General features: G+C 36.2%; 1 protein-coding gene across 2 annotated transcripts in view; it reads left to right on the plus strand.

The window, feature by feature from the left end:
- Nucleotides 1-13835, plus strand: part of GABRA2 (gamma-aminobutyric acid type A receptor subunit alpha2) — a 94567-nt gene extending 80732 nt beyond the window's left edge. The window contains exons 9-11 of one of the 2 annotated variants that reach the window (XM_084901092.1): nt 2990-3192; nt 8956-9135; nt 12257-13835. In XM_084901092.1, coding sequence (XP_084757218.1) covers nt 2990-3192; nt 8956-9135; nt 12257-12553 — 680 coding nt within the window. In that variant the 3' untranslated portion in view covers nt 12554-13835. The remainder of the gene's footprint in view (nt 1-2989; nt 3193-8955; nt 9136-12256) is intronic. The other variant, XM_084901093.1, reaches the window with a different exon arrangement.
- Nucleotides 13836-26884: the final 13049 nt, after the last annotated feature.

A 26884-nucleotide genomic window follows, 5' to 3' on the forward strand; every position in this document is an offset into this window, starting at 1 on the left:
CAAATAAGCTAAGGGCAGAAGAAGGAAGCAGTTATATCTGAGGAAGTCAGAGAAGCCCAAAGGTAAGAAGCATCATCAAGTCAAGCCTAGCAAATTAGCGTCATGTTCTAAGCAGAAGATACAAAATTATCAAAAGCAATGGGAAGCATATGGAGAACAATAAACCACGTACTGGTAAATGTCAGGCACGGGGGTCATTTGTATGTAAGGGTGGCCAGACAGACAGGGGCCAGGTCATGGACAGGCTGACATCCTGTGCCAAAACTATGGAAACTGCTTGCAAGGTGTTTTAGCAAGAGGGTAAATGGATGCATCGAGTTTAGGGAAAACTATTATGGAGAATATGGTGAAAATAAATTGAAATGGTATGAGTGATGCAGAGTAACTGGTTAAGAGGTAATTGGTATCATCCAGGTAAGACATCATGAAGGCCTAAAATAAGTCAATGAATATCATATTCAAAATGTAATAAAGCAAAAGCAAAAAAAAAAAAAATGTCAGAAAAACAAGAGAAGAAAAACAACAAATCACCTTAACAACAGAAGAAGAACAGCCAAAATAATCTTTTAAACAAGAAACTGATTATGTTACTACTGTTTGAAATGAACTCTGTCTGTAATGGTTCCCTCTGCTCTTGAAAACAAAGGATCTCATCGTGAACCACGGCATTAGTAGCCTGGCACCACTTTGGTGCAGGGATCTTAATTGTTTTGCTCACTGGTGTGTTCCCAGTGCCTAGAAATAGGTCCCCAGTAATTTATTAAGAGAGGAAACTGAAGTTAGCTAAATAAAAAGGGGGAATGAGTAACAAGGAAAAGATAGATTCTAGGCTAAAGGGAGAAAACCCCACGTTATGAGGATGCCTGCTGTGTTTGCCATGTCTAGCAGTAACCAGCAGGTGGTAGCCAACAATTTTACATTTCTGTTCCATTGCAGTTTTTGTGCCTAAGACTTCTTTTTCCTAGCTTGCACCCCTCACTCCAGCTACAAATACTCCCACACAAGCATTCTGTGGGGATAAAGGATGATTTTATTTTTTAATGTTTGACTTAAATCTGTTTTGGCATTGCTTTCGGGGTGATTTTTATTTTGACGCATGCACTGAGGTTTCTTTTTAAAATAGAGATACTGCGTTATATTCAGTAGCTCATCGTTGCTCTAACACCACTATGGGAAAACACTGTGCGTAATCCCCACTTTACAAAGAGGCTAGGGCATCTGGCCAAGGTCACAGAATGAGAACTTGGGTATCTGGCCGTGGCATCCACAGGGTCTGTCTCTATCCTGGAATCACTGCCCCTGATTTGATTTCCTCCTTTCAGTGCTTGTCTGCACCCAATACCTGTTATTCCTTTTCTCTGACACTATTTGCTCAGCTACCATGAGTTGCGGTTTTTGACACCTATACCTTGAAATAAGAAATACTACACAGAATAACGACAGGATATTTAATAAGTTTGATGTTAGATATTGACTGTGTATGGGGAATGGTCATATATTGTTCAAATGTATGCATTGAATTTTAGTGCTGAAAGCACTTTAAGAGGCTTGCCTTTTATTTTACTGAAAAAGAGATGTAACCATCTCCGAAAGCATTGCCTTATAGCAGTCACACAGAAGTGATAAGGGAATAAAATGTCTGTTAAAGAAATGTTTGGAGAACATACATTTATGAAGGCCCTTCCTGGTATAGGAAAATGTCCATTGTTGGGAGACAGGCAAGTGGAGGTTTGTGCAGGTCCTAGGTAAATACGCTCCTTTATTTAATATCCAGCTCTGTCTGCAGTGCAGTGGGGCCAAGCTGAGCTGAACTACAGTCAGAAATCCTGGCCTCTGAGAACCTTATCATTCCAGTGAAAAGAGAAAAAGGGAGGTGGGGGAGGAAAGAACTTACCACCAGTGTTAGCAATTTCATTGTCAAGTTTCCAACATCAGGTAAGACATACATATACAATTCCAAGATGAGGAAGATTTGAATATGGTGAAACATTGCAGATTCTGACTGAAATTCCTGTGATGTGTTATTGGCTGAAAATGACCACTGACAGTGCACAAGGGGAACAAGGTTACTATCTAAACCAAAAGGAATGTAAAATATTCTTTAAAAGTAGCAGTTTACATTTTACAAGGTTTTGGTTTAGTTGTTTGTTTTATTTTCGATAGATCTTAAACTGCATTATGAAAGAAACTAGAGGCCTGATGCACAAAGATTCATGCAAGAACAGGCCTTCCTTCCCCTGGCTGCGGGCACCACCTTCGCTCTGGCCAGAGCTATCTTTCTGCCTTCCCAGTTGCCCAGAGGCCCAGAGTAGCTGGGGTGGTGTGGAACACTTGCCAACCCCGAGCCTGAAGGTGATGGTGTATGCAAATTAACCTGCCATCTTTGTTGGGTTAATTTGCATACTCACTCCTGATTGGCTGGTGGGATTTGGGAAGGTACAGTCAATTAGCATGTTACTCTTTTATTAGTGTAGATTATGTCCTTATGATGCTATGCAATCTAGAATTACTTCATACTTAGGCAGCCATACTTAGAATGAAGAACTTCCTCCTAGTTTCATTGTAATCATCGCTGGGGAGGGTTGGTCCACTGCCCAGTGTAGTTCAAATGAAGGATGCACAAATCAATGTGAGACTTGATGTGGGATTTTTAAAAAATTAACATTAAAATGAATAGTAGGTCAATTTAAAGAGCTGACTTTTCCTCATAGAAAATTCTATTGCAGACTCACCAGTCTTTTTACCCTCAACTGTACTGAAGAAGGGAACAAAGGGACAGAGACAAACAAAAATGAAAACAAGGCATTTCAGGGCCATCTCTTCCAGTATTTTATTTTTTCGTTGTCCTTGTTTGTTTGTTTTATTTTATTTTTACAGTGAAAAAATGTGGCCCTGAAAGTTGCTTTGGAAAACAAAAACAAAAACTAATTATAATGCGTTCCAGCTAGGATCTGTTGATGCTTCTGGTTTCTATTTTTTTCTTCTGCAGGTGTAACAACTGTTCTAACAATGACGACTTTAAGCATCAGTGCTCGGAATTCTCTCCCCAAAGTGGCTTATGCTACTGCCATGGACTGGTTTATTGCTGTTTGCTATGCGTTTGTGTTCTCTGCCCTAATTGAATTTGCAACTGTTAATTACTTCACGAAAAGAGGATGGGCTTGGGATGGGAAGAGTGTAGTAAATGACAAGGTAAGTGAAAACTTCCTTCTCACCATGATTAAGAGAATACCTGGCAGATATCGTGCTTGCGCGTGCACGCGCACGCTCGCACGCACACACACACACACACACACACACACACACACACACATATGTATATATGTCATTCAGATTTATTTTAAAGTGTACTTTTGCCTGAAATCCTTTAGGACTGCTTATAGTAGTGATACTTGTGATAAAACCTCTCCCTAGCATCTGGTTAACTGGCTCTGCATCAAGAACTGTGCTGGTTTTATACATAAACTCTAACATATAATCTTCACATCAACTTCATAACTAGAATATCTTTTTAATTATCTTTTTTTCCTCTGATAAAGAAGCCAAGGTTTAATAAAGTTTCTTACTTTCTGAGCTCACATAAGTAGTGAAAAAGAATACTTAAACCCAAATCTGTCTGATCATTAAGTTGACTCTCTTGACACCACAGTGATTCATAATAAAGAGATTTGGAAAGAAAAATGGGCATTACCTTGACCTACTGTAGGATTTCAGGCCCTGGCAGTGGATTGAGTCTCTACTCTGTACCTACTGGCATGCATTTCTGTTGCTTGCATTATTCTTCTCTCTCCCATGTTGCCTGAAATAAGTGGATAGGTGCTGGAATGTCTAGAAATTTTAAGTTCTCATGTAGTCTGTAAGAGAAAGTTACTTCTTTTAAAGATTAACTTCTTTGGGGATTGTTGGTTTCCAGTATGGAAGCTAGTGGGGGGAAGGGGTTGTACATTGATATACTAGCTGTTTGTTGTTTTTTTTTCTTATTCTATGGATTATTATTCACCTGCCTTAATAGCAGTCTTTAGCCAAGTCTTCACCACAATGAGATACAAAATTTTCTTAATAAGAGTAAAAAGTTCTAGTTGGAGGGTTTCTTGTAGTAATATCTATTTAAGTGCTCTTCCATTACATTTGAAATAACATACTTGCTGATTTTTTTCCAGTTATTTCAATATAAATAATTTTCCTAATTTCTATGACCATATTGCAGTTTAAGCATACAAACATGTAATAGTTTAAAAGCCCTGCTTTTTAACTTAATTTTATAAACTAAGTTTTAATTATTACTGGTTTATTTCATTTTATAAGCTATGTTTTGCATACTTACAACAATGAGTAAATATAAAAGGGAATCTGATTAATTTTCTCTTTTTAACCTCCATGTTATTTCAGCATTTCCATTACATTTTATTGTTGATTTATGTTTTCATTCCCCATGTAGTATACTGCTTTTTCATTGTTATCTGTGAAATTAGATCTTTTTAATTATATAAGTTATATGTGCACTTTCATATTAGCATAATTTTGAAGATAAAATGTTAGTTATTTGGGAGTGTGTCACAAATGATAAACAGTGGTTTGTGGTATAAATGTCCTATAGCGAAGCTTACTGATATATTTTAATGCTATGAGGGTGCCAATCAAGTTGACATTATGACTTGGCATATCAAGTAATATGCCTTCTAAACCCCTGAACTTGGAAAATAGTACTTATTAATGCAAAAGAACTCATTCTTAATACTGCATTTTAAATGCAATAACCTACGTGTTATGAATACTGGATTTAAATATACCCACATATCAGATCACACATAGTGAAGACAGATCTAGGTCCAAATAATTGATATTACGACCTAATATGCAGGAAAACTACTAATAAAGTTTCTATTATTTCAGTTCTCAGAGGATCAGGTTTAGAGGTTAATTCGGTGGGAGCATTACATCAGGCACATTGCTTGTTTTTATTTTTCATTCACAGATGGAGTGCCAAGCACATTTCAGGGACTTCAGAAATTTCTGTTGAATAACATACATGAGTTTCTGATTTTAAATCCGGCAATGCAATATCAGTGACAAGAATGCTTTTCCGTCATGGAAATGTTTCACAATTTTACATTGTGAATTTACCAATGGGTACTCAATCCAATTTCATGATTCAAATGAATTCGGGGAGGGGTTTCCTAAACCTACCTTGGAAATAACCATGTCCTTAGACCTGGAGGGAAATGAAGTAGAGAAGCTTACCATCTGCCTAAAAAATAAAAAATAAAAAAAATAAAAAATGACAGTCTACCTCTGCTTTAGTTTTCTTTAGATTTAATTTTTAAGTGAAAAAAAAATTCTGGAAATATCAATAGTATTAAGCCACAGACCATATCGGTGTCCCTTTATTCTAATCAGACCGGCAGAAGTTCTCTGCTTTGGTAATCATGAACAAATGCTGTTTAAGTATCTGTTAAAGTATCTGAAAAGTATATGAAAACTTCTTGAAAATTTGTTAGCTGGCAAGTATTAATTTGCCTCATGAAAATAATAATTGGTATATATATATATATATATATATATATACCAATTATTATTTTATATGTAATATTATATGTTATATGTAATAAGAAATGTGTATTTAATATAGTGTACATGTAGATTGTGCTCTGATGATCTTTAAAGTTAAATAAATAAATCTCAATTTGTATTCAAGTTACATTTGAGCGCTCTATTAGAAGACAAAACATACCTTGTTTTGTGATCTTGGTCAAAATTTTACATCACTTTTAGCCTCAGGTGTGAAATTAAACAACAAAACCTCATCATCTAAATGTAGTGCTGGATCAAATGATCCAACTCCAAATTTTTATATCCTTCCATATATAAAAGTATCTATTATGCAATTCTCTGAGTTCTTCTGGAACCTCCCCTTATGTCCAATGCTCTTCCACTGGCCTGAGACCAATTATTGCACTCCAGTGCTTATCCCCTTTTCTTGCTGCTCCTTTCTCAACATTAATCCATGGTTATTATTTCCTTTTCTTATTTATTCAAAGCCATATTTTCTTTTTTAATGCCTCTTTCCCTTCTGTTTATGAAGATGTGTACTATGCTTGATTTACCATAAATACAGAAATAAAACTCCAGAAGCTAGGTCACCCATTCCCCTTTCCTCAGATTCTTCCATCTTTTTCTCCATTTGAGTTTTTTGAAAGCATTGCTTATAGTGCTATGTTCTCACTTTCAATTTAATTTTCAACCTACTATAATCTGATTCCCTTTCTAGTTATTGTCCTATAACTGAAGGGGACCAATAACCTTCACATTTTCAGATCAGATAATAATTTTACATTTTTCTCAATGGATTCCCATTGGGGAACCCAATGAATACTGTTATACTCCAGAACTCCATTCCAGGCTCAAGCCAGCAATATCTCATCTTCTTTTCCTCTTTAAAAAGAGTCTTTAAGCTCTAGCCAGTTTGTCTCAGTGCATAGAGCATTGGCCTGTGGACTGAAGAGACCCAGTTTCGATTTAGGTCAATTGCACATGTAGGGGGTGTCCAGGTGGCAGCCGATCAATGATTCTCTCATCGTTGATGTTTCTATCTCTCTTTCCCTCTCCCTTCCTCTTTGAAATCAATAAAAATATTTTTAAAAGGGATCTTGGAATATAAACTTCCTTCCCTCAAAATCTGGCTGCCACCACTATACATTCTAGTCTTCGAGATTCTGTGCCTGAGTTCAGCATGGATCCAGGCTCCCTGGCATCTGCTCTTGTATATCCCCAGACATCATTTGGCCTTCTGTTATGTTGTTTTAGTTTTTACTATTCAGTGTATGTTCTCACTTCAAGGGTTTTACTGACAATATTTGTAGGAACATGTGCCACATTAAGCACACTGTCCAGCTATCTGCTGTCCCCAGATAGACAATCCCAGTCATCCTCAGTACAGATGCCAGTCCTCAGGAAGTCCCTGATTTCTTGCTCCTCCTTTAAATAATTAGATCCCCTTGTAAGTGTGTCTAGTACCCTCTTTTTTTGCAGTAACGTATCACAATTTGTAATTGCACATTCATGTCTCAACTCTTTCTTAATAACAATGATCATGCTCATTTTAATAAATCATTTATTCCTGTCTCTTTGCACAGGGCTTTGTATATATTTGTTGCTCGATAAATATGGTATGGATTAGCAAAGTAGAACAAATAAAATTGACAACCACACCTTTATCATACCTTCCACAGTAATTATCTATAAGTGTAGTCTATGTCTCTTCTTTAGCTTTGAGGATCACATACCTAACCTGTTCCCTTGAACTTGAACATAACATCTCAATCTTTACATGTCCTTTATAAATGAAAGAAACAACAGACAAAAATAAACTTCCTAAATTGGTTTGTATATATTTCCCCTGCCCATGTCTATTTTGCAGGTATACCCCATTTCATGGCAAAACCTAGTAACACATACCAACAACTTGGAAGTTTTCCTTAACATCTAATCAATGATTAAATGGTATTCATTCTCCAAACTATATAAGTCATAGACTATGTCCTTGCCACCTCTCTTTTGTCTGAGTCTCTTTATTTCTTATTATCTTTAAACGTATCTCCTTCAAATCCACCCTCTAAATTAGTTCCAGATATCTTTCTAACCCAGAAATCGAATTGTTTTATTTTCCATTTCTTTAGTGAATTGTTGAAGGCAATTCTTCAAACATCCGAACTAATATGGTCCAAGTATATAGTTTTCTCATCGATTTATATGCATGATCAACAATAAGAAAATTAATGTTTGTTCTTTATTGGGCACCTATTACCAAGTGCTTGGGAATATCTTCATTTTGGAAATGACAACACATAGGACTAGCCTATTAAAGTTACTTGCTGAGGATCACATATCTAACAAATGGTGGACTCAATATTATACACAAATCTAAAGTCCATGCTCATATTCTTCCTCCAACCATTACACACATCTCAGGCATCATGCTTCTACACATCTCCAAGACATTAGATGTGCTGATCTCCTTGGCTAAAATGCCCTTACCTCCCTTCCCTAACCAGTGAACTCTAACTTATTTCATAAGATCCATCTGATTATATTTAAATCTTAAAACTGTCCAAACAAATCCAATTGCTGTAATGTTTCTGCAGGCCTATACAAATTCTTTTATGTCACCTCATCAAATTATAGATTTATTGTAAATAAATCTGTTTCTGACAGCAGGTTACATGCTCTAAGAGATTTGTTTTATTCATCATTTTCTTTACCATTTCCTCGCATACTGTTTAGCACATAATTTATTTGAGATAAAATTTTTAAATAATTAACTTTAACCTGTTGAGATGGTTTTCATTCCTAAACCCCAATCAGTAGTTTTATGCTGTCCAAGCAAAGCATATTCTCTAAAAATAAACTAGATATTAAATTATTAAAGCAGAAACATAGCAATGTAATACCCAAGCTAATATGAGGCGTGTAATTATTTTGTGATTCACTTCTTGCAACTCATGGAAAACATCACTTTCAAGTCTTTTTATTGTTTTATTATTTTTTAAAACATCCTGCCTTGTTCCAAGAGCATTTCAGGCAGTTTACCAGAAAAATGTATATACTTAAATATATAAAATCATATATGACTAGAAGTAGATCAGGATGAAGGAAAATAGACTATCAATTTGTCTATCACTTGGGCCAAAACATGAACTGTAGTTCATAGGTATAGTAAGTTTCAAATTCTGATTTTCTTGGCTACCACAGTAAACCATGAGGCGGGGTGGGTAGTTATATTTCTTTCATCAAAAAATGGAAGCATCAATTTCCTCAGAAAAATAAAGATTTTCCTACACTGAGTTCTCTTTTTAAAACAACATCATATGGGTTTTAAACTGGGTATTGTTGCAAGTAGTAATGTCAACATTTTCCCAATAAACGCAGTAATTAATTTCATATTGATGTTTCTTGTAGTCCCCTTCAATAAAAACTGAAGGCATTACATTAACACACAACTCAGTGAAGGCAATTCTTCAAGGATCTAAGCTAACATGGTCCACATATATAGCTTTCTCATGGCCCAATTTAATCCAAGGAAAGACTTTAGAGTACTTAGAGAAGTGGATGGACTGTATAACCTTCCAAGGATTTTCTGTAAGTATCACTTTTCTTAGTCAGGAGGGTTAGCTGATAGTTAATACCATTGTCTGGCAAGGGAGCATGTTGTTGTTTTACAAGTAATGGGCTCTCTAGTCACCACAATGATGGTAAAAAAAGCCACATGGTGTGTAGAAAGAGAATAGAGTTACCACTATGGAGACCTGGTGTTTCCTCCAAAGTCTGTTATATGTAGTGTTATATTTACAAAAGCTCCTTGTTCTAAGGGACACATCTGTGATTCTTCCCAACCCTAAAACTATGTGGTGGTTCTTTGTATTTATGTGCCAGACAAATAGGTATCTATATTTTAGCTAGAGTATTTGCTGAAGCTATTAACACATTATTTTACCTAGTACTATACGGAAGCCAAGATGGGTTAGCCTCTCTGCTGTAAGACATTTAGATTTCTGTAATCAGAAAATTTCTAGACTTGAGTTTCTATATATATACTCAGAACGCCAATAAAGTAAGCTCAGAATATTCTGAATTCTATAAAACACCATTTTAAAAATAGAATTTAATTAATTTTAGTTATATTTCCTTTTCATTCTACTTTAGTAGCAACATCAACAACTTTCATAGTGGCATAATTTACATTTTCCTCAAAGAGTGTAAAAAAATACATCATTTACTGATTTTGTTCATGAGCCATATTATCCCCCTTCTCACTTATATTAATTTTGATCGCCAGTAAAACAACTTCCACAAACATTGTTTTACAGTTGAGCTTATTTCTTGATTTCCCAGTCCCCTACATCTATAAATGGTGAAATTGAGAAATTTCAGGAGAATTACATAATAGAATTGTAGAATAAACCATTGAAATCTGTTTCTATTAGTCTAATGAAAGTGATTATATTCTACAAAAACCTAATGTTTGTACATATTATATATGGACATGTATGTACATAAATTCTGACTTTCACTACTCTCCACTAAATGTGATGTATTTCACCGTGATTCAAATACTTATATTAGTTCATTTGACTCTCACAACAGTTCGATCTGGATTTGGTATAATTACCTCCATTTTAATCAAATTGAAGCTAAAAGGAAGATGTTAAGAAATATTCTCAAGACCCCAGTTCTCTATAAGTGAAATGTGACATCATTTTAAATGATGCTTAGGTAGAGTTGAAATAATAGAACCACTACATGTTACATCCTTTGTGGGTTAAGAGTCCTTTTAGAAAATTGACCCAGTAACATAAATTGGACTATTTCAGTAACAAGTACTGCCAAGTTTCAAACACCTTCCTCAGAGTGAAACTCACATCACGTAGTGTTTAAAGCAGAGGTTAGAAGTCACGCACATCTAAGAGTGTGTACACTTTCATCCATTTAATAAAAGCCAGACCTGGTCACGTCACAAAACCTCTCTGAATTTGTAACATGGGGTTAATAGTAGAACTTACTTCTTATCCAGTAGTGAAGTTTGTCACAGATGACACCTAGGCTTATCATTCAACCTGACATATCACAGCGCTGGAAAAGTGTTAGCTATCGACTCACCATCACTGTCCATTTGTAACACGGTAAGGACAAGTGTCACTACTGAAAAAAGACTATCTTCTCACTGCATATAAAGATACAAATGGTAAATCCATCACCCCATTTTCTGTTCTACTCCAGCCTGGCCTGGAAGGATGTCTCATCAGAGGGAAAAGCCGGATGCCAGTGAAGGACAGAAAGTCCAGTCCTGTTTTCAGAACCTCCTGGCCTTTCAGTGGGCCTTTCCGATATCATTTTATGCAAATATTTTGAGAAATGTTTATTCAAATTAACTGATCCTATTCTAGACCAGTTGGTCCCCTAAGTCTGTTGATTTACACTATTCAGCATTTTATATAATTCATTGCTCCATTTTATTTGCCATAATAATAACTAATGATACAGTTATATTAATATAAAAATTCTGGTAAACACTTTTGGTGTTTTCTGGCTTCATCAATTCAGCTATGTATTATGTGCCAATAAAATCATCACACAACTATAGAAGGAATTTACACATTTTGAAAAATACCATGATGGGGATAAAATAAGTTGAGTGTGATGAAAGAGCTAACATGGGAACAAGGACTCTGTAAGACAGAGTTGTTAAGGAATGCCTTTCTGAGGAAATGACATTTCAACCAAGATCCACGTTGGAGAGGGAATGGATCCTGTGAACATCAGGATGGATGGGAGGAATTCCTGGCTGTGGAAGTAGCAGGGTCAGAGGCACCAAACAAAGAAATATTCTGAAAACTGAAGCTGTTTTAGCGGGCTGGTATATAATAAGCAAAAGAAAGAAGCCTTGGTAAGAAGTGCTTTTACTCCAAGTTTCAAGATATCGTACTAAAGAGGTTTACGCAGAAGAGTGACATGATCCAATTCATGTCTTTAAAAAAAAAAAAAAAAAATCCCTGTGGCTAGAGTGTGTCTAATGGTTAGACAAGGTCAAGCCGGGCTGGGAGAGCACACTGGAATATCCATTCATCCAGGCCGGAGATAACAGTGACCCAGACTAGAGTCATGAGAGCTGAACTGGGGATTATAAGGAGAAACAGGTTGTGGATAAGTGAGCAAAAATTTTTTTTAAAGTTTGTATTTTATCTTCCTCTTTATATATTAGTATTTATTACACTGCCATCTGTATATGGTTACAATTTTTTACCATCTGAGTAAAGCATCGCTGTTTGAGTGTGACATGAAGGGAGGAAATCCTGCTATCAAGTTAAAGAAATTACATTTCTTTATTCAGAATCTGAAATCACTCATTATAGATTATCATTCCCTTGTTAAAATATTTTTTTTGCATTTCACTTATTCACTCACTCATTCACTCAACAAATATTTGAGTTCCTTAAAATAGTCAAAGTTGTTGGGTCAGGATTACAGTTGTATTTTATTGTTTCCATGGGAGCCAAAAATGGCTGTCCAGAAAAATGGTACCATTGATCTTATTGTGAGGGTATCCTCACAATCATGGTGTTAGGATTTTTATAAACTTATTTATTTCCCTAAATTCTTTATGTCTGGTGGATAATGATGTTTATCAAAATACTTCACAATTTGGAAAGTGTTAAGAGGCAGGCTCAACCCACATTCTGTGACTTCTTGTGTTTTTCGGTAGAAAAAGGAGAAAGCCTCCGTGATGATACAGAACAACGCCTACGCGGTGGCTGTGGCCAATTACGCCCCCAACCTTTCCAAAGACCCCATTCTCTCCACCATCTCCAAGAGCGCAGCCACGCCGGAGCCCAACAAGAAGCCGGAAAACAAGCCCGCCGAGGCCAAGAAAACCTTCAACAGTGTCAGCAAAATTGACAGAATGTCCAGAATAGTCTTCCCCGTTTTGTTTGGTACATTTAATTTGGTTTACTGGGCCACCTATTTAAACAGGGAGCCTGTTTTAGGGGTCAGTCCTTGAAGGTAGGACTGACCCCTAAAACAGGGGATGGTTAACTTTGGGAATGTGTGGCACCATTCAGCTCGGTTTGTTTTGCTCTGCACAGTCTGACTAATAACTGCTAATGGGTGAACCAACATGTACAGTATGTATATAGCTATATAGCTTAACAGTACACCTTTAAAAGAGACACGGATTTGCTTATGCGTGGAACTGTAGACAAAAAAGTATCTCCTGCCCAAATCATGATTTACCCTTGGAAATGGCTTAAGGTGGATTTCAGACAACCTGATTGATTTCCTCTTGTAACAGCCATGAAACTGGAGACCCTCTACCACACTTGATAAACTTTTTTTTTTTTTAACTTGGGTCTTATACAAGAGTGTTTTTCTACCGTTGCCTAACTGTAATAGAAGATAGCATTGTAATTCCAGGATCAATTCTCCTAAATAACAGAACCTCATGTCAGCAACTTCAGTCTCTTCCTGGGTGGTCATAATCCATCCTAGCATAATTGGAAGCTTAGTCCACATTAGAAGGAACCCTAGACATTTGACATCAGCTTTTAATTACTCTCCATAGTATGGATAGCCATGTACATAGTATTGCATGACAAGCCCAAATAATTACGAGTAGCACCTATCTGGATGTCAGTTATGCCTAGAATTTAGTGACGATCAGAATGCCATGGTCATTACATTTTTAGCATCAGAGTTTATTTGAAAGTAATAATTGAAATCCTCGTGCTCATTCTAATCAATGGAATCCATCTTCAGTTGTTTGAACCAAGTAAAAGGAAATGTGTCTTACCCTTTCCAGGTATGTGCTGTATTGGAATTGATCAGCTCAATTTTCTTGGTGCTGGAGACTGGAAAAAAACACACAGTTTGGCTGCTGTGGGAGCAACTTACATTTCGGAGTAGGAAATTGTGCCAAAAACTCCCACCACTGAGAACTCATAGGTGTCACAGAATATAGATATGTAGGTGCACACTTACATGATTCTCTTCTTTCCTGTTTACTGCAAACCCTGCCTTAAGGCTTCTTTTCATCAGGACTCCGAAGCCACCAATTACAATGGAAAGGGCAGTGAGTTGGCACATTTTTCTGTCTCGAAAGCGGCACTTTCAGATAAGAATGAACGCAAATCTGCTTTTGTAAATTGCAGCTCTAAATTTCACCCACTCAAATTTACAACAGCTTTGTATACCGGGAGAGGTTTTGGTAAGAGTTGAACATTTTTAAACTGCAACTTCAAAGCATCACCAAGATTGCAAATTAATTCATGTGCACAAATATCACACACACACACACACACACACACACACACACACAATTAGCTAACTTAGAACACGTACAAAGACAAGTAACTAAATTAAAAACTAAAATTTTCTACTTTATATAATTCTTTATGGATAAATTTTATTTTTCTTCTAATATTTAAAAATTGCTCTTTATGCCCCTCAAAAATGTTAATAGAATGTAACAATTGTGTCTTATGCCTGGATTCAATGTTTTTGGGAAAACTTAAAATCCTTTTGATTCACATAAACATTAGCAGTTATTAGTTGACTTTTACTAGTAGATATGATGGTGTTTTTGTAGCAACATCAGTAGTCAAATAGTGGCATTTCTTGCAATTCTGTACAGTGTTTCAGAATAGTGCATAAATAGGTACATTCATACAATCAATAAAAACGATTCTCTTATGGAAGTGAGCAAAGTCACAAAACTGGCTATTCCTTTGCCTAGTCTAAAATGTTTATTTTCTTTGTTTTAGTGAGATTCTTCTTATGTGCTTTGCATGGTTAACTTATTACCAAGGTCACAAATAAATCTTTTTAACAGAATTCACCCTGAGGACAGCCTTGCCAGTAAAAATTCACTCACAAAAAGTAATCTATCATCTATCATAATAAAAGTATAATATGCTAATTAGACTGGATATCCTTCCGGACAACCTTCTGGACGAAGCCAGGGCAGCAAGGGAAGCCGGGGCCCCGGGGGCCAGAGTTGGGGAAGCTGATGCTGGCAGCCAGGGGAAGGAAGACCTAGTCTTGCACGAATTTCATGCATTGGGCCTCTAGTTCTTAATAAAAGAAAATTATTATATGAGTCAATAAATGTAGTTCTTTAATCCCATTTCAGTAACACCCTATTTTTTTTTAACCTAAGTAGTTTTAAAATGTGCACTTTGCATATACATTGAAATGGAAGATATCCTATTCCACATTTAAATATAGCATAACTCTTCTGTGTAGTTTAGGGAAGTGTGCAATAGTGTCCAAGAATGTCCACAGTGTTGAAAGCAAGCAATAAAAATGCTTTGTTTGATATGCCATTATTAGACACCTTAAAAATATTGCCCTTATAAGTTCTGCATTGACCCTTTAATGTCTGACTATAGATCATACATTTAAAAATATGTAGATATGTAAATAGCAGTTTCTGCAGGACAAAAGAAAAGACTCGTCTACACCTTCAGCAAAGGATTGAGCGTACATTTGATGGCACCCCTTTCATTAAAATTAATTGTAGATTGACCGGAAAAGTTATAATGATTGTTATTTGATTTTTAGTTTTAATTGTTAAAATCTTCTTTGAGCCTGATGTCATACTGGCAGTTTAAATTTTATGCTCAGGATTTCCTATTATTTCTCTAACTTCAGTGAATTTTTCAAAATTTCATAATCTTTCAAAGTTCAGATAAACCAAAGAGGGCCTTTGATCCTGCTGGAGAGAAGGAGGTTGCTCCATGGAAAAAGGATTTTGAATTGTAAAACCATAGTCTTCACAGTTATTCTCTCTTCCATAAACCACTTTAAATTACAAATTAGAAGTGACTTGTTAAAATGACTATTTGGGGGGAAAACATTTTAAATATAGTATGTGTTCTCTTTGGCTCATAATATGCTTATTTTATGTAGTTGTATGTTTATGTAAAGGGTTATAGAATGTACAAAATGTAGACAAATACATGTATGTGTATAGAAATAAAATCTCATTTTTGTTACTGCTCTGACTCAGCTAATTGCTCAACAAATACTTTTTGCCTCCTACTATGTGTGTTGCAGTGAGAAGGCTGTTACTACCACTCACATCACATCCACAGAGCTGAGTTAAAAAGTAAAGTACATCTCATTCTTATAAAGACTTAAAATAAATGACTAAACGAAACATAGAAATCAATTTAGCCCTGAGAGTTGCTTAATTGCCTATGAGATCACTGGTGTGCTAAGATGGTAACGGTTTCTCTCCTTTCTCCTTTCCGTGCCCCTGTTTTTTTAAATATAAAAATGGAATTAATATAATCATTTAATGTGTGCTTTTTCAACCTTCAGTGACTTAAGTTGCTATCAATATTTAGTAGTCTTTTCAGGGATCTCTGTATTTTGAATTTATCTCAGGTTTGCATAACTGATCCCCTTGAGCCACATTTGCTTAAATGGTTCATATTTTGCTTAAAAAGAGCACAGAAGCCCTTCTTTCACTCATATCTTCCCCATGTTTATGATGTGGCTCTTTTTATGTTCCCGTCCAAGGGAACAGAATTTTGCTATGATATCATAGATTCCGATGGACACCCAAGCTCTATGGATTTAGTGGAAAGTGGACTTTTCATTCTAGTGGGAGGACAAGGGGAATAGCTTAGGTCATCTCCTGCAAAGTCATGGCTCTTCAGGCATCTATTAAGATTTTTTTTAAGCCAGTGCCTGTGAATCACTAAAATGTTTATTGCTTAATTTAAAATCTGGGGTCATATTAGCAGGTTTGTTACACAGGTTGCTTCTGGTATTAGCCTTCTGGCATTTCTACACTTATCAGCATATTTTGAAGCAATTGCCTGATATTTTTCATATAAAAATATTCAGAAGTTCAAAGGAATCATGAACTGACCCATTACTAACTTGTATTGCATTTATTTTCCTTTTAATTGAGGTTGCATAGGCACCTTGGGCTACCTTTTTATTAATCCAAAATATACATAATCATAAAAGTTAAATTGCAAATGATGCAGTTTTGACCATCTGCATAAGAACCCACGACATTGTATCCAAATCACTAATAATGACATTGAAAAGACAAATTATGATATTTGCTTCTGCTATGCATGCTTTAAAAATTAAATTCACTATTTAATAAATATTTTTAATATTTATAATGTTTTATCAACATTGTATGAAAATACTAATATTTTCCATTCGTGTTAAGAACTCATAGTTTTATCAAAGACAAATTTAGGGTCTCTAAAACAAGAAAGGAAGAGAGAAAGCCACAGGAATAATGAGTTGTTACTAATTAAACTATGTGAAGCATTTTCTCTTTTTAACTTCCTCATAAAGAGGAGAAATTATACATACATAAGTATATATTTAAGTACTTAACAGTCATGATTCTATCAAGGTATACACCATGATTAAAACACTGAAATAGATCAAGTTCATGTAAAAGGCATTTGGGGAAGGTGACATTCAATAAATTATTCAATAACTACTTCTTATAAGAATTTTATATCATGTTATTTCCTTAATATTCTTATCTTTCCAACTTATTTAGACCACTGTTCTTAATTTGATTTAGTTAAAATAATTATTTTTGTTTTATATAGAGAGCATTTTTTATATATGTAATTATATACCCCATTTCAGATCATTCCATCTATGTTGTATTTAATGCATCAATTAATATTGCCAATAAATATGAACAAATATTTATGTTTCAGTTTAGAGCAGTAGCCCCCAAAAAATATTTAGGTCTTAACTTTGATTATAAGTATGCGTGTGTGTGCACATGTGTGTATGTGTGTGCATGTATTTTCCAGTTATGAAATATTTTGAGAAGTTTAGACAAACCTATGAAATATAAACAATTTATTTTATTAATGGATCCAATCACAAATGTAGCTCTAATTAAACTATCAGTTCACTTTGCCATAGATTAGCTTTTTAAATAGATCTGTAACAAACAGATTAAATAGATCTGTAACAAACTAAATTAACGGGGATTTATAATAGTCGAGCTATAGAAATGGCTAGAAATATCCTTCTTATAAAAGAATATCCTTCTTTTCTGATATACTTCTATTTGGTTCATTTGAGCCATTAAGTTAACCATGATATCACAATTCTGCTTGTAAATTATAATAGGAAAAATCTTTTAACTCCAATGTGCTCAGTGGAGGTTTGTGAAAGCTTCCATTAAGTTAAACATCTGGTTGTTCATTTGCAAACAGCAACTCATCTACATTCACTACTGGTTAGTTGCACACCTTTTTAAATTGAAACAGTTCTAAGCATGTTATTATAGTTTATCTAAAAGCACATGCTATCATTGCATGCTAGTCCAAGTTCCAGACCCTTTACATATATTACTCATTCAGTATTCACAACTACTATAATCATTGTGATTCTTAAAGGTGTGGAAGCTTAAACTTTGTTTTTTTTATATATATTTTATTGATTTTTTACAGAGAAGAAGGGAGAGAGATAGAGAGCCAGAAACATTGATGAGAGAGAAACATCGACCAGCTGCCTCCTGCACACCCCCTACCTGGAATGTGCCCGCAACCAACGTACATGCCCCTGACCGGAATTGAACCTGGGACCTTTCAGTCCGCAGACCGACGCTCTACCGCTGAGCCAAACCGGTTTCGGCTGGAAGCTTAAACTTTAATATAGTACACCAACATGCCACTAATTCAAATATCAGGCAAAGTAAAAAAGGTTTATTTTTCTTTGCTTTAACTCAACGTTATATTCATATATTTTGGGGAGCATCAATCCAAAAAGAAGGCCACTATCTGCTTTCTACACAGTAAAATAAAGCAAAAATAAAACGGAACTGCATAGCAACCAAAAATCTACTTTTGTGAGATAGCTGTTTACTAACATCGGTTACAGCTTAAGAGTTTGGGAATACACTGCATTTTTCTGTTTTGATCCATTTGCACTTATAAAGTTTAACAAGATGCTTAAAGTTGATTAAGCACACAAAAGAAACACTTCTTTATGTTCTTTTTTCTGCCAGTTTTGTAAGAGGTGGGAGAGATTTTTATTGATCATATTGAGGGTTTCATGACAGTTAAATCCACAGGACTTCATATATTAAGTGTTGATTTCATCAAACAATTTCCTGCAAATTACTATAAATAGAAGGAAGCCTAAACTGATCAAAAATAAATTCCAGTGCAGGGAATCTAAGTGTTGAATTAGTCTGGTTGGTGTGAAAATCCAAGTTTTTCATGCTTTGTTTCAGAAGACTAACTTTGCCACAATATGTTGCCAGATTCAAGCCTGGATAAATGAGTACTTCCAACAAAGTGTATTTGTGCTAACGATTGATCCTGGAAAGCAAAACAAGGTAGTTAAATAAAATTACCAGTACTTTAGGAATAGTGCCTCATGGATTTATTCACAATTAATTTATATTTAAATATTGAACACAGTAGTAGAAGCACTTGTGGTTTATACCCAGCAGAATGTGTAAAGAAGTTTAATATGTGATTTAGAAAGATCTAAGGGAAATTGAACTTTGAGCTACAATATTCATGAATTAAATTTTACCATCTATGCTTAAGTCTTTGTTGATCTTGGGTGCCTGCTCCATAGTTGATTTCAAGTTTGTTGGTATCCAAATTTTTTCAAGATTTTTCTGAACAAATATCATCTGGTTTGGTTTGCTTCAAACTGAGGAATGTGCCCATTAGGAAATATATTTTAGAGGTGGCATACATGGAAACTAGAAAAGGCTTCATATTTGTTGCTAAATTTGAAAAAGCAAAACAAAAAAGACTAAAATATTTTTTCCTTGCTACAAGTTGATAAAAAAAAATTATATGCATAAATATGCCTGCGAAAGTTTCAATTGTAAACATTAAATATTCACATTAGGTGAAACCTTAAAATTTTGGGGTGACAGTATCCTTGTATGGTAGGTTTTCTGGTTTGAGGAAATCATTTAGGAGCTAATAATATTTATAACTTGTGACCTTGTTGTAACTGGGAAAAGTCACTACTTTTTATGTATGTAAGATAATTTGACCTTTATTGAATGTGTCATTATGCTTGCTGTTTAAAAATTTCCTGATTAATCACATGCAGATTAATGCTAAACATTATCTTTTTGTACTTATTAAAATTAATTTAAATATATTTGATCTAAAAATTGTGTTTTTGATATTTTAATCATTGCATGTTTGCTTACAAGACTTGAATTTACTATAAATGTGACTTTTGATTTGAAATGTTAGTTTAACTTCTTTTTTAAAATATATATATTTTTTAAAATATTTTATTGATTTTTATAGAGAGGAAAGGAGAGAGATAGAGAGCCAGAAACGTCGATGAGAGAGAAACATCGACCAGCTGCCTCCTGCACACCCCCCACTGGGGATGTGCCCTCAACCAATGTACATGCCCCTGACCGGAATCGAACCTGAGACCCTTCAGTCTGCAGACTGATGCTCTACCACTGAGCCAAACCGGTTTCGGCTAAAATATATTTTTATTGATTTCAGAGAGGAAGGGAGAAGGAGGGAGAGGCAAAAACAACTATGATGAGAGAGAATCATTGAGTGGCTGCCTCCATCCCACACTGGGGATCGAACCTGCAACCCAGGCATGTGCCCTGACCAGGAATCAAACCTGAGACTCCTGGTTCACAGGTCAGTGCTCAACCACTGAGCCATGCCGGCTGGGAACACTTTTTTTAAAATAAAAAATTATGAGGTGACATAAACCTACCCTGAAATTTTAGAGAGAATCATGAATTGCTAATGTTACGTCTTTAACACTTTAAGAAAAGGATGCTATGGGAAAATAAAAGTTTTCACAGAAATCGATTATATTCTATCATGGAAGTGTCACACTTACATAAAAATATTAAAATACATAAGATTTTCTTTATTTTAGGTAGACTCAGTTCATCATTCTATTTGTAAATTAGAAATATTACAGTTTTCTAGTTAGATGAATTCTCTTAATATAGCTTTCTTTGCTAGTAAATGGACTTCTCTTGATTATTGCTATTATTACTAAATGTCACTGAAATTACTTTTTTTTTTTTATTGAGAGCGGAAAAGAGAGAGAAAAGCATCATCACAAGAGAGGAACATAGAGGAGATCGGTTGCTTCCTCTATGTACCCCGACCAAAGATCAAACCCCCAACCCTGGTATGTGCCCTGACCAGGAATTGAATCCACACCCTTTTGGTGTACAGGATTGTTCTCCAACTAAGTAAGCTGCACTGACCAGGGTGAAATTAATTGCTTTTACATGTAAAAATGGTATAATACCGGAGAGATTTTTATCATCATGGTAAATCCTCACATTTATCAACAATAGGCACATTTAAAATCACCTGAGAAATTTTAAGAAGACATTTGTCCTACCCTAGACCAAATATGTCAGAATTTTCAGAGGAATTCTGAGCAAAATTTAAAACTCCCCAAGTTATTCTACTCTAAAGCTAGGTACATGAATGTTTTTATCTTATAAGCCTAATTATGATTTCTTTTTCTAATTTCTGGTGCTTTTTTGGAGACCTCTACTTGTTTTCCTATTACTTTTAGTTTAGTCTATATTAGTAAAGAAAAATAAAGAACAATCACAAAATTACATGAACATTACTAATTAATTTTGCACATAGTGAGTTCAAGTGATAATATCAAATCTTGTGAAATAAGGTATTCATTCTTGAAGTTTTACTATCTAATCAGTTAATTAAAATTAGTACTATTTTTAATTTACACTCTCTAGGACTATAGTTAATTATTAAAAACTAGAGGCCTGGTGCACAAAATTCATGCATGGGGTGGGAGGTTTTCCTCAGCTGGCCTGCACCCTCTCACAATCCGTGACCCCTTGGACATCCCCCTGGCCATCTAAGACTGCTAACTGCTCACCTGCCTGCCTGCCTGATTGCCCCTAACCCTTTTACCCCCACTGGTGCAGCTTGGTCCAGAAGGACATCTGGAATGATGGCTGGAAGGTCAATTGGCTGTCTGGTCTAATTAGTATATTACACTTTTATTATTATATATTTGAGTATATACAGTATTTTAATTTTCAGCCTATCCTTTTTAATCATATATTTAAAAACTTATATTAATTACTATTTGTCTGGGGAAATCCTGCTAAATTCAAATAATAAATAAGTATTTATAGTTCCAAATTTAAATCTCAGTAAAATTATAGCCAGGGAAAACCACATTTTTTTCAATAGCATTTAACTAGTTTTCCCAATATCAATTTATAGTACAGGCTTTGTCAAATTCAGCAAATGAAAATATGCTATAAATGGAAGCATTTATTTCATTTTAGCTCTGAAGGATTCATAAAGGGATAAACTAATATTTCAAAGAGGTTTCTATAGAGCTAGATGTTTTATCTCACCATTATTCTCTATGTTTTTATATCTTTTTGTTGTTTTTTAATCCTCATCCAAGGACATGCTTAGAGAGAGGAGAGAAAGAGGGAGGGATAGAGAGAGAAACATTGATGTGAGAGAGAAATATTGATCCAAGGGAGAAACATAGATTAGTTCCCTTCCTTTCTTGCCCTAAGGAGGGATTGAACCTGCAACCCAGGTATGTACCTTGACTGGAAATTGAACTGGCCCCCTTTCAGTGCACAGGGTAACACTCAACCAACTGAGCCACTCCAGCCTGGCTCCCTCTCCTTTAGCATGTACAGTCAGTGAAACTGCAGTGAGAGTGTTACTGGTCGTAACCAGCTAGCTGCTGTTAATAATAGGAAAGGAGCAAAGGGGGAGGCCAGACATTGTAAGCATGGTCATCTGGGCAGCTTCATCAGGAAGCTGCAACTTCTCCCTCCCGAGGGAAACACCATTCCCCACAGATCCCTGGGAAAAGGGGCCTCCTCACAAAGGCGAAAACCAGTGCATGTGCAAAGAAGTTGGAAAGGTGCTTGCCTATCAGGAAAATGGTAATTGGCTAAAGGCAGTGGATCCCAGTGCACTCCCATAAAAGTTGGGAATACATAATCACCAGACAAAGGAATTCTCTTTCTCTCATCCTCCCTGTGCTCCTCTTTCCCGCTTGCTCAGTGACCCACACTCATGGCTACCCGCCATAGCCACGTGGCACAAGGTGCTGCCTGTAGACCCTGCATGCAATGGACTGCAGCTGGAACACAAGCTAAGTTAGCTAGATGCTGGACTGGGCTGCGCAAATATGGAAGAGGGGCTCTGGGCAGTGGCTTTGATCTTAGTCTTGCTGAAAACAAAAATGAGACTTTTTTCATGGCCGGACAGAGGGAAACGGTATGTTGGAAACCCAGGGGTTTAATTCCACGGAAATAACGCTTTCTACACTAATGCATCCTCCTGTGGAAACCTCAGGAAATTCCTATTTCTAAAGCAAACCAAGAAACCACCTCCACCAGTAGTGGGTGGGGACACAGAGGATATCGCACTGACAACAAAAGCATAACAATCTCATAAAAGTGGTCGTTGAAGACTGCTGCACTGTCAAATGAGAAGGTCTTACATTCTAAGGCCTGTGATCAATATTAAATCGTGGAGGCTTTGAGCTGCAGCTAGAAAAGGTGAAAAGTGAAAGAAAACAGCATCATGAAATAGCAAAAATAGCACTGTTTCCTTCAATTGCCCTTTGAGACAACATTGAATGTTGATCTGGTTTTAAGCAATGTGGAGAATGGGTATTTCAAAATAATGTTATCCTTTCTTTATCAATAACTTTGTAACCAAATCCGGATTCTGCTGCCTGCTTCAATAACAACCGAACTCATGAGACAGTTGCTGGTAAAAGGAAATGGGTTTATTTGAGTGCCAGCACCCTGGGAAGACAGGGGGATTTTTCCTAGACCTCACACACCCATCTGACCCTCTCAGTGCAGGCCAGGGATTTGTACCAAGGAGGTGAGTGAACACAGAAGAAAAGGACCAGGAGGAGGGGCGTGGGCAGTGCATCTCTCCTGGGAGTAGAGAGAAGGCAGAGGGAGTGTTGTTTCCCAAGGCTTCCTCCTCTCCCTTTTCAGCATTATCTTTCTGAATTTGTAGTTTTACTGGGGAAAACTGTGGGCTAGCACCAGGCATACCCTTCTCCCTTGAAACAGTCTGCTTTTAAGCCGTAGAAAGAGGCTAGATAAGAAAAAAAAAAAGCACAGGGTTTTACTTATACACTCTTAAGATACCATAAGGTCAGTTGCAACCTTAAAACAAATAGTAGGCATAGTCTTTTTTATATATATATATATATAGCTTAATTGAATGTTAATTTCACAATTTCAGTGAACATGCTGGAGCTTAATTTCTTGGTGATCATTTACCTGAAAACATTTATTTTTGTGGAACACCTTGTTCCTTTTTAATGTCTTGAAATTATATTACTTTCATTCCATGAATCAATAAAATAATCTATGGAGAATTCTTAAATTAGGTCTTAAGATGTAGAATAATAAAAAGATGTTAACTAAAAATGGAAGCATATCAGCTTTTAGTTGCTCTTGCTTTCCTTCCAAACTAAAATACACACAAAATGGCAACAAAATAAAAATATGAAAGAATTTATCCATATTTAAAAGTCATAATGTCGGCCTCTTAAATGAGCTTACAAGGAGATTTCAATGGGTATGTGCTGGGACATCCTAAGGCTCATCTGAAGTCAAATCCATCCCAGATGACTGAATCTGTACCGGAGGAGAAAATATTTCTAATTCTCTAATTCTTCTCTTTTTTTAAAAAAAAAAATGTTTATGTAATTACACTCCTCTTTTTTATATTCTGGTATCCTATCTAGTAATTTAACTCCTCTCAGACACTTTAGGTAGTATTGAAATTAAGGTAGAGTACTATGCTGAACGTTGTATTTCACTTACAAGAAGTCAGTGTCTTTGCCTTGACCCCTTTTATTAAGAACAAGAGCAACTTCTAGATAATGTGAGCCTCAAAGGAACTCAAGGAAAGGATATAGCATGTCTCATACTGAAAGGAATTTTAGGGGTAAAATGGGCAGGTTTAGGAAGTCTCAGGAACAGAGAGGATCCCTGGGGGAGGAATGAGGGTTTGGAGCTGCCAGGAGGCACATATTCACAGAGAATGAAAAAGGTACCACAGGATAAGGGGAGAGGAAGACATGCATTCATGGACGATAAGGAAACGTCACAGAGTATGGGGGAAAGGGAAACACACGTTCACAGAGGATAGAGAAATGCCAGCAAATGGCAGAAAGTGGAAAACAGTCTTTCACAGGAGTTGAGAGAAATGTTAAAAGTTAAGGGAGAGAGAAAGAAAGAGGCATCACCTAGGTTTTGGGCTTTGAAGCTGATATTCTGCAAAAAGAGAGAGGATCATAAAGTGGGAAAGGGGTTCAATTAGAAGGGAGCACGAAGAGAGCATTAAAGAACTACAGCATTTATAAACCTTAGAAAAAGGGTGCTTTGTAGGTACTTTTTTGGGACCCCCTACCTACATGGGAGAATGTACTACTCTTCTCACCTACCACCTTTTGTCTCTGGCTTTATTCTTCAAATCTATCTGGACAAGGACCCAGGAAAGAAATCACCCTTGGCATTCTGTTCAGGAAAACATCCTGAATCAATACTGAACATTAAAACACCAGAACTCAGGGAAGGTAGGACAGGGTTGCAGACTTTAGCAATGTTAAAATAACAAGACTTACTTTGGTTTTCAGTTAAATAAATATAGGAGCAATTTGATCCAATCAGCTGTAGTATCGATTGTAAAAATTATAAACACAGTTGCTGGCCCACCTCCCTGCAGGGAGAGAGTCAGTGCCCATTGAAGAATGGCCAAGGTTCAGCATATACATCAAAACATTGACTACTATAGTCAAATAAGAATTTTTTTTTACTTTGAAAAACTCCAAAACTGAAAATAAAATTTAAAAATATTTTAAAAGGGGAAAATAAAAAGACTTGCTCTCAACGTTCATATTAATCATTGCATTTTCCAGTTGATACAACTCAAGTACTTAAGGATGAGATCATTTATAATTGAACTGTTAATATTTATGTCTGCATAATGTATAGAACATAAAAATACAGCTAATTAACATGTCGGAGAGCAAAGAACACAGGTGTTTTATAGATTTTGCTATATACATCTCTTATTAAAGTTACTCATGCTTAGTTTACATTGAATGACAGGCCATCTACTTTACTATGCTAACAATTGCCCCCATTAGCAAATCCCTCAATAAGTGGAAGTGTTTGGTGGCACAGGTAACTGAGTTATGATTAAGATGTGGGGTTCTCTTAGAATTCATTTTTTTTTAATCACTAAATAAATGTATCAGAAATTATATTCTATTAGACAAAAGTATACTTTATTGGAAGAAGTAAATGGATGATTTTTCCATTGCAACATATGGGAAATAAATATTCAACTTGCGTCCATTTTTTCTATTTTCAAAAACTGAAAATATATATATATATTCAATATATAACATAAAATGTATTGTCTTAACCATTTTTAAGGGTACAATTCAGAGGTATTAAGTACATTCACATTGTTGTGCAACCATCACCAACACCAATCCCAGAGCGCTCTTCATTTTGCAAAACTGAACTGCATATTCATTAATCCTATATAATAAAGGCATAATATGCAAATTGTCCCCTCCACAGGGAGTTCAACTATTTGCTATGACATACATTGACCACCAGGGCGCAGCACAGAACATGGTGGGCATTGGTGATGCAGTGCTGGCAGCAGGCAGCAATGGAGGCACTTGCCGGCCCCAATGGGCCCCAATGGGCCCCAATGAGAGTGGGATCATGGTGGGATTGTGGGGCAGGTGAGCCAGCGGTGCCAAGCCAAGGCAGCTGTGAGCAGGGGCCCAACAGCCCTGCTGATTGCCCCATAGACGGCAACCAGTAGCGGTAGTGGGGGGTGGGGCTGCTGCCTGGCTCCTAAGTGCTGAGGGATCCGGGCAGGGGGCTCAGCCCACATCAGTCACCCAGCAGGCAGGATGGTGGAGCAAGTGAGGGGGGCAGTGCCAGTCCACGGTGGGGTGCCATGTGGGGCTGTGAGGCTGTGAGGCTGGGGCCGAGAACGGGGGCCCAATCACCATAAGCCACACTAAGGGACCTCACCCATGCATGGATTTGTGCGCCTGGACTTTAGTGAACAATAATTCCCCATGACCTCTCAGCCTCTCCCACCAGCCCCTGGCAACCAAACACTTTATTTTTTCATTTTCCTTTTCTTACCATAGCCTAGCTTCTAGTAACTCCAATTTTACTCTCTGTTATTAGAGAGTAAAGCTTAATGTCAAACATAAATTATTCTGGCAAGAAATATATTCTAGCCATAACCAGTTTGGCTCAGTGGATAGAGCTTCAGCCTGT

This window comes from Pipistrellus hanaki (genome assembly GCF_964339955.1).
Source record: "Pipistrellus hanaki genome assembly, chromosome: 1".
In the NCBI taxonomy this organism is placed as follows: Eukaryota; Metazoa; Chordata; class Mammalia; order Chiroptera; family Vespertilionidae; genus Pipistrellus; species Pipistrellus hanaki.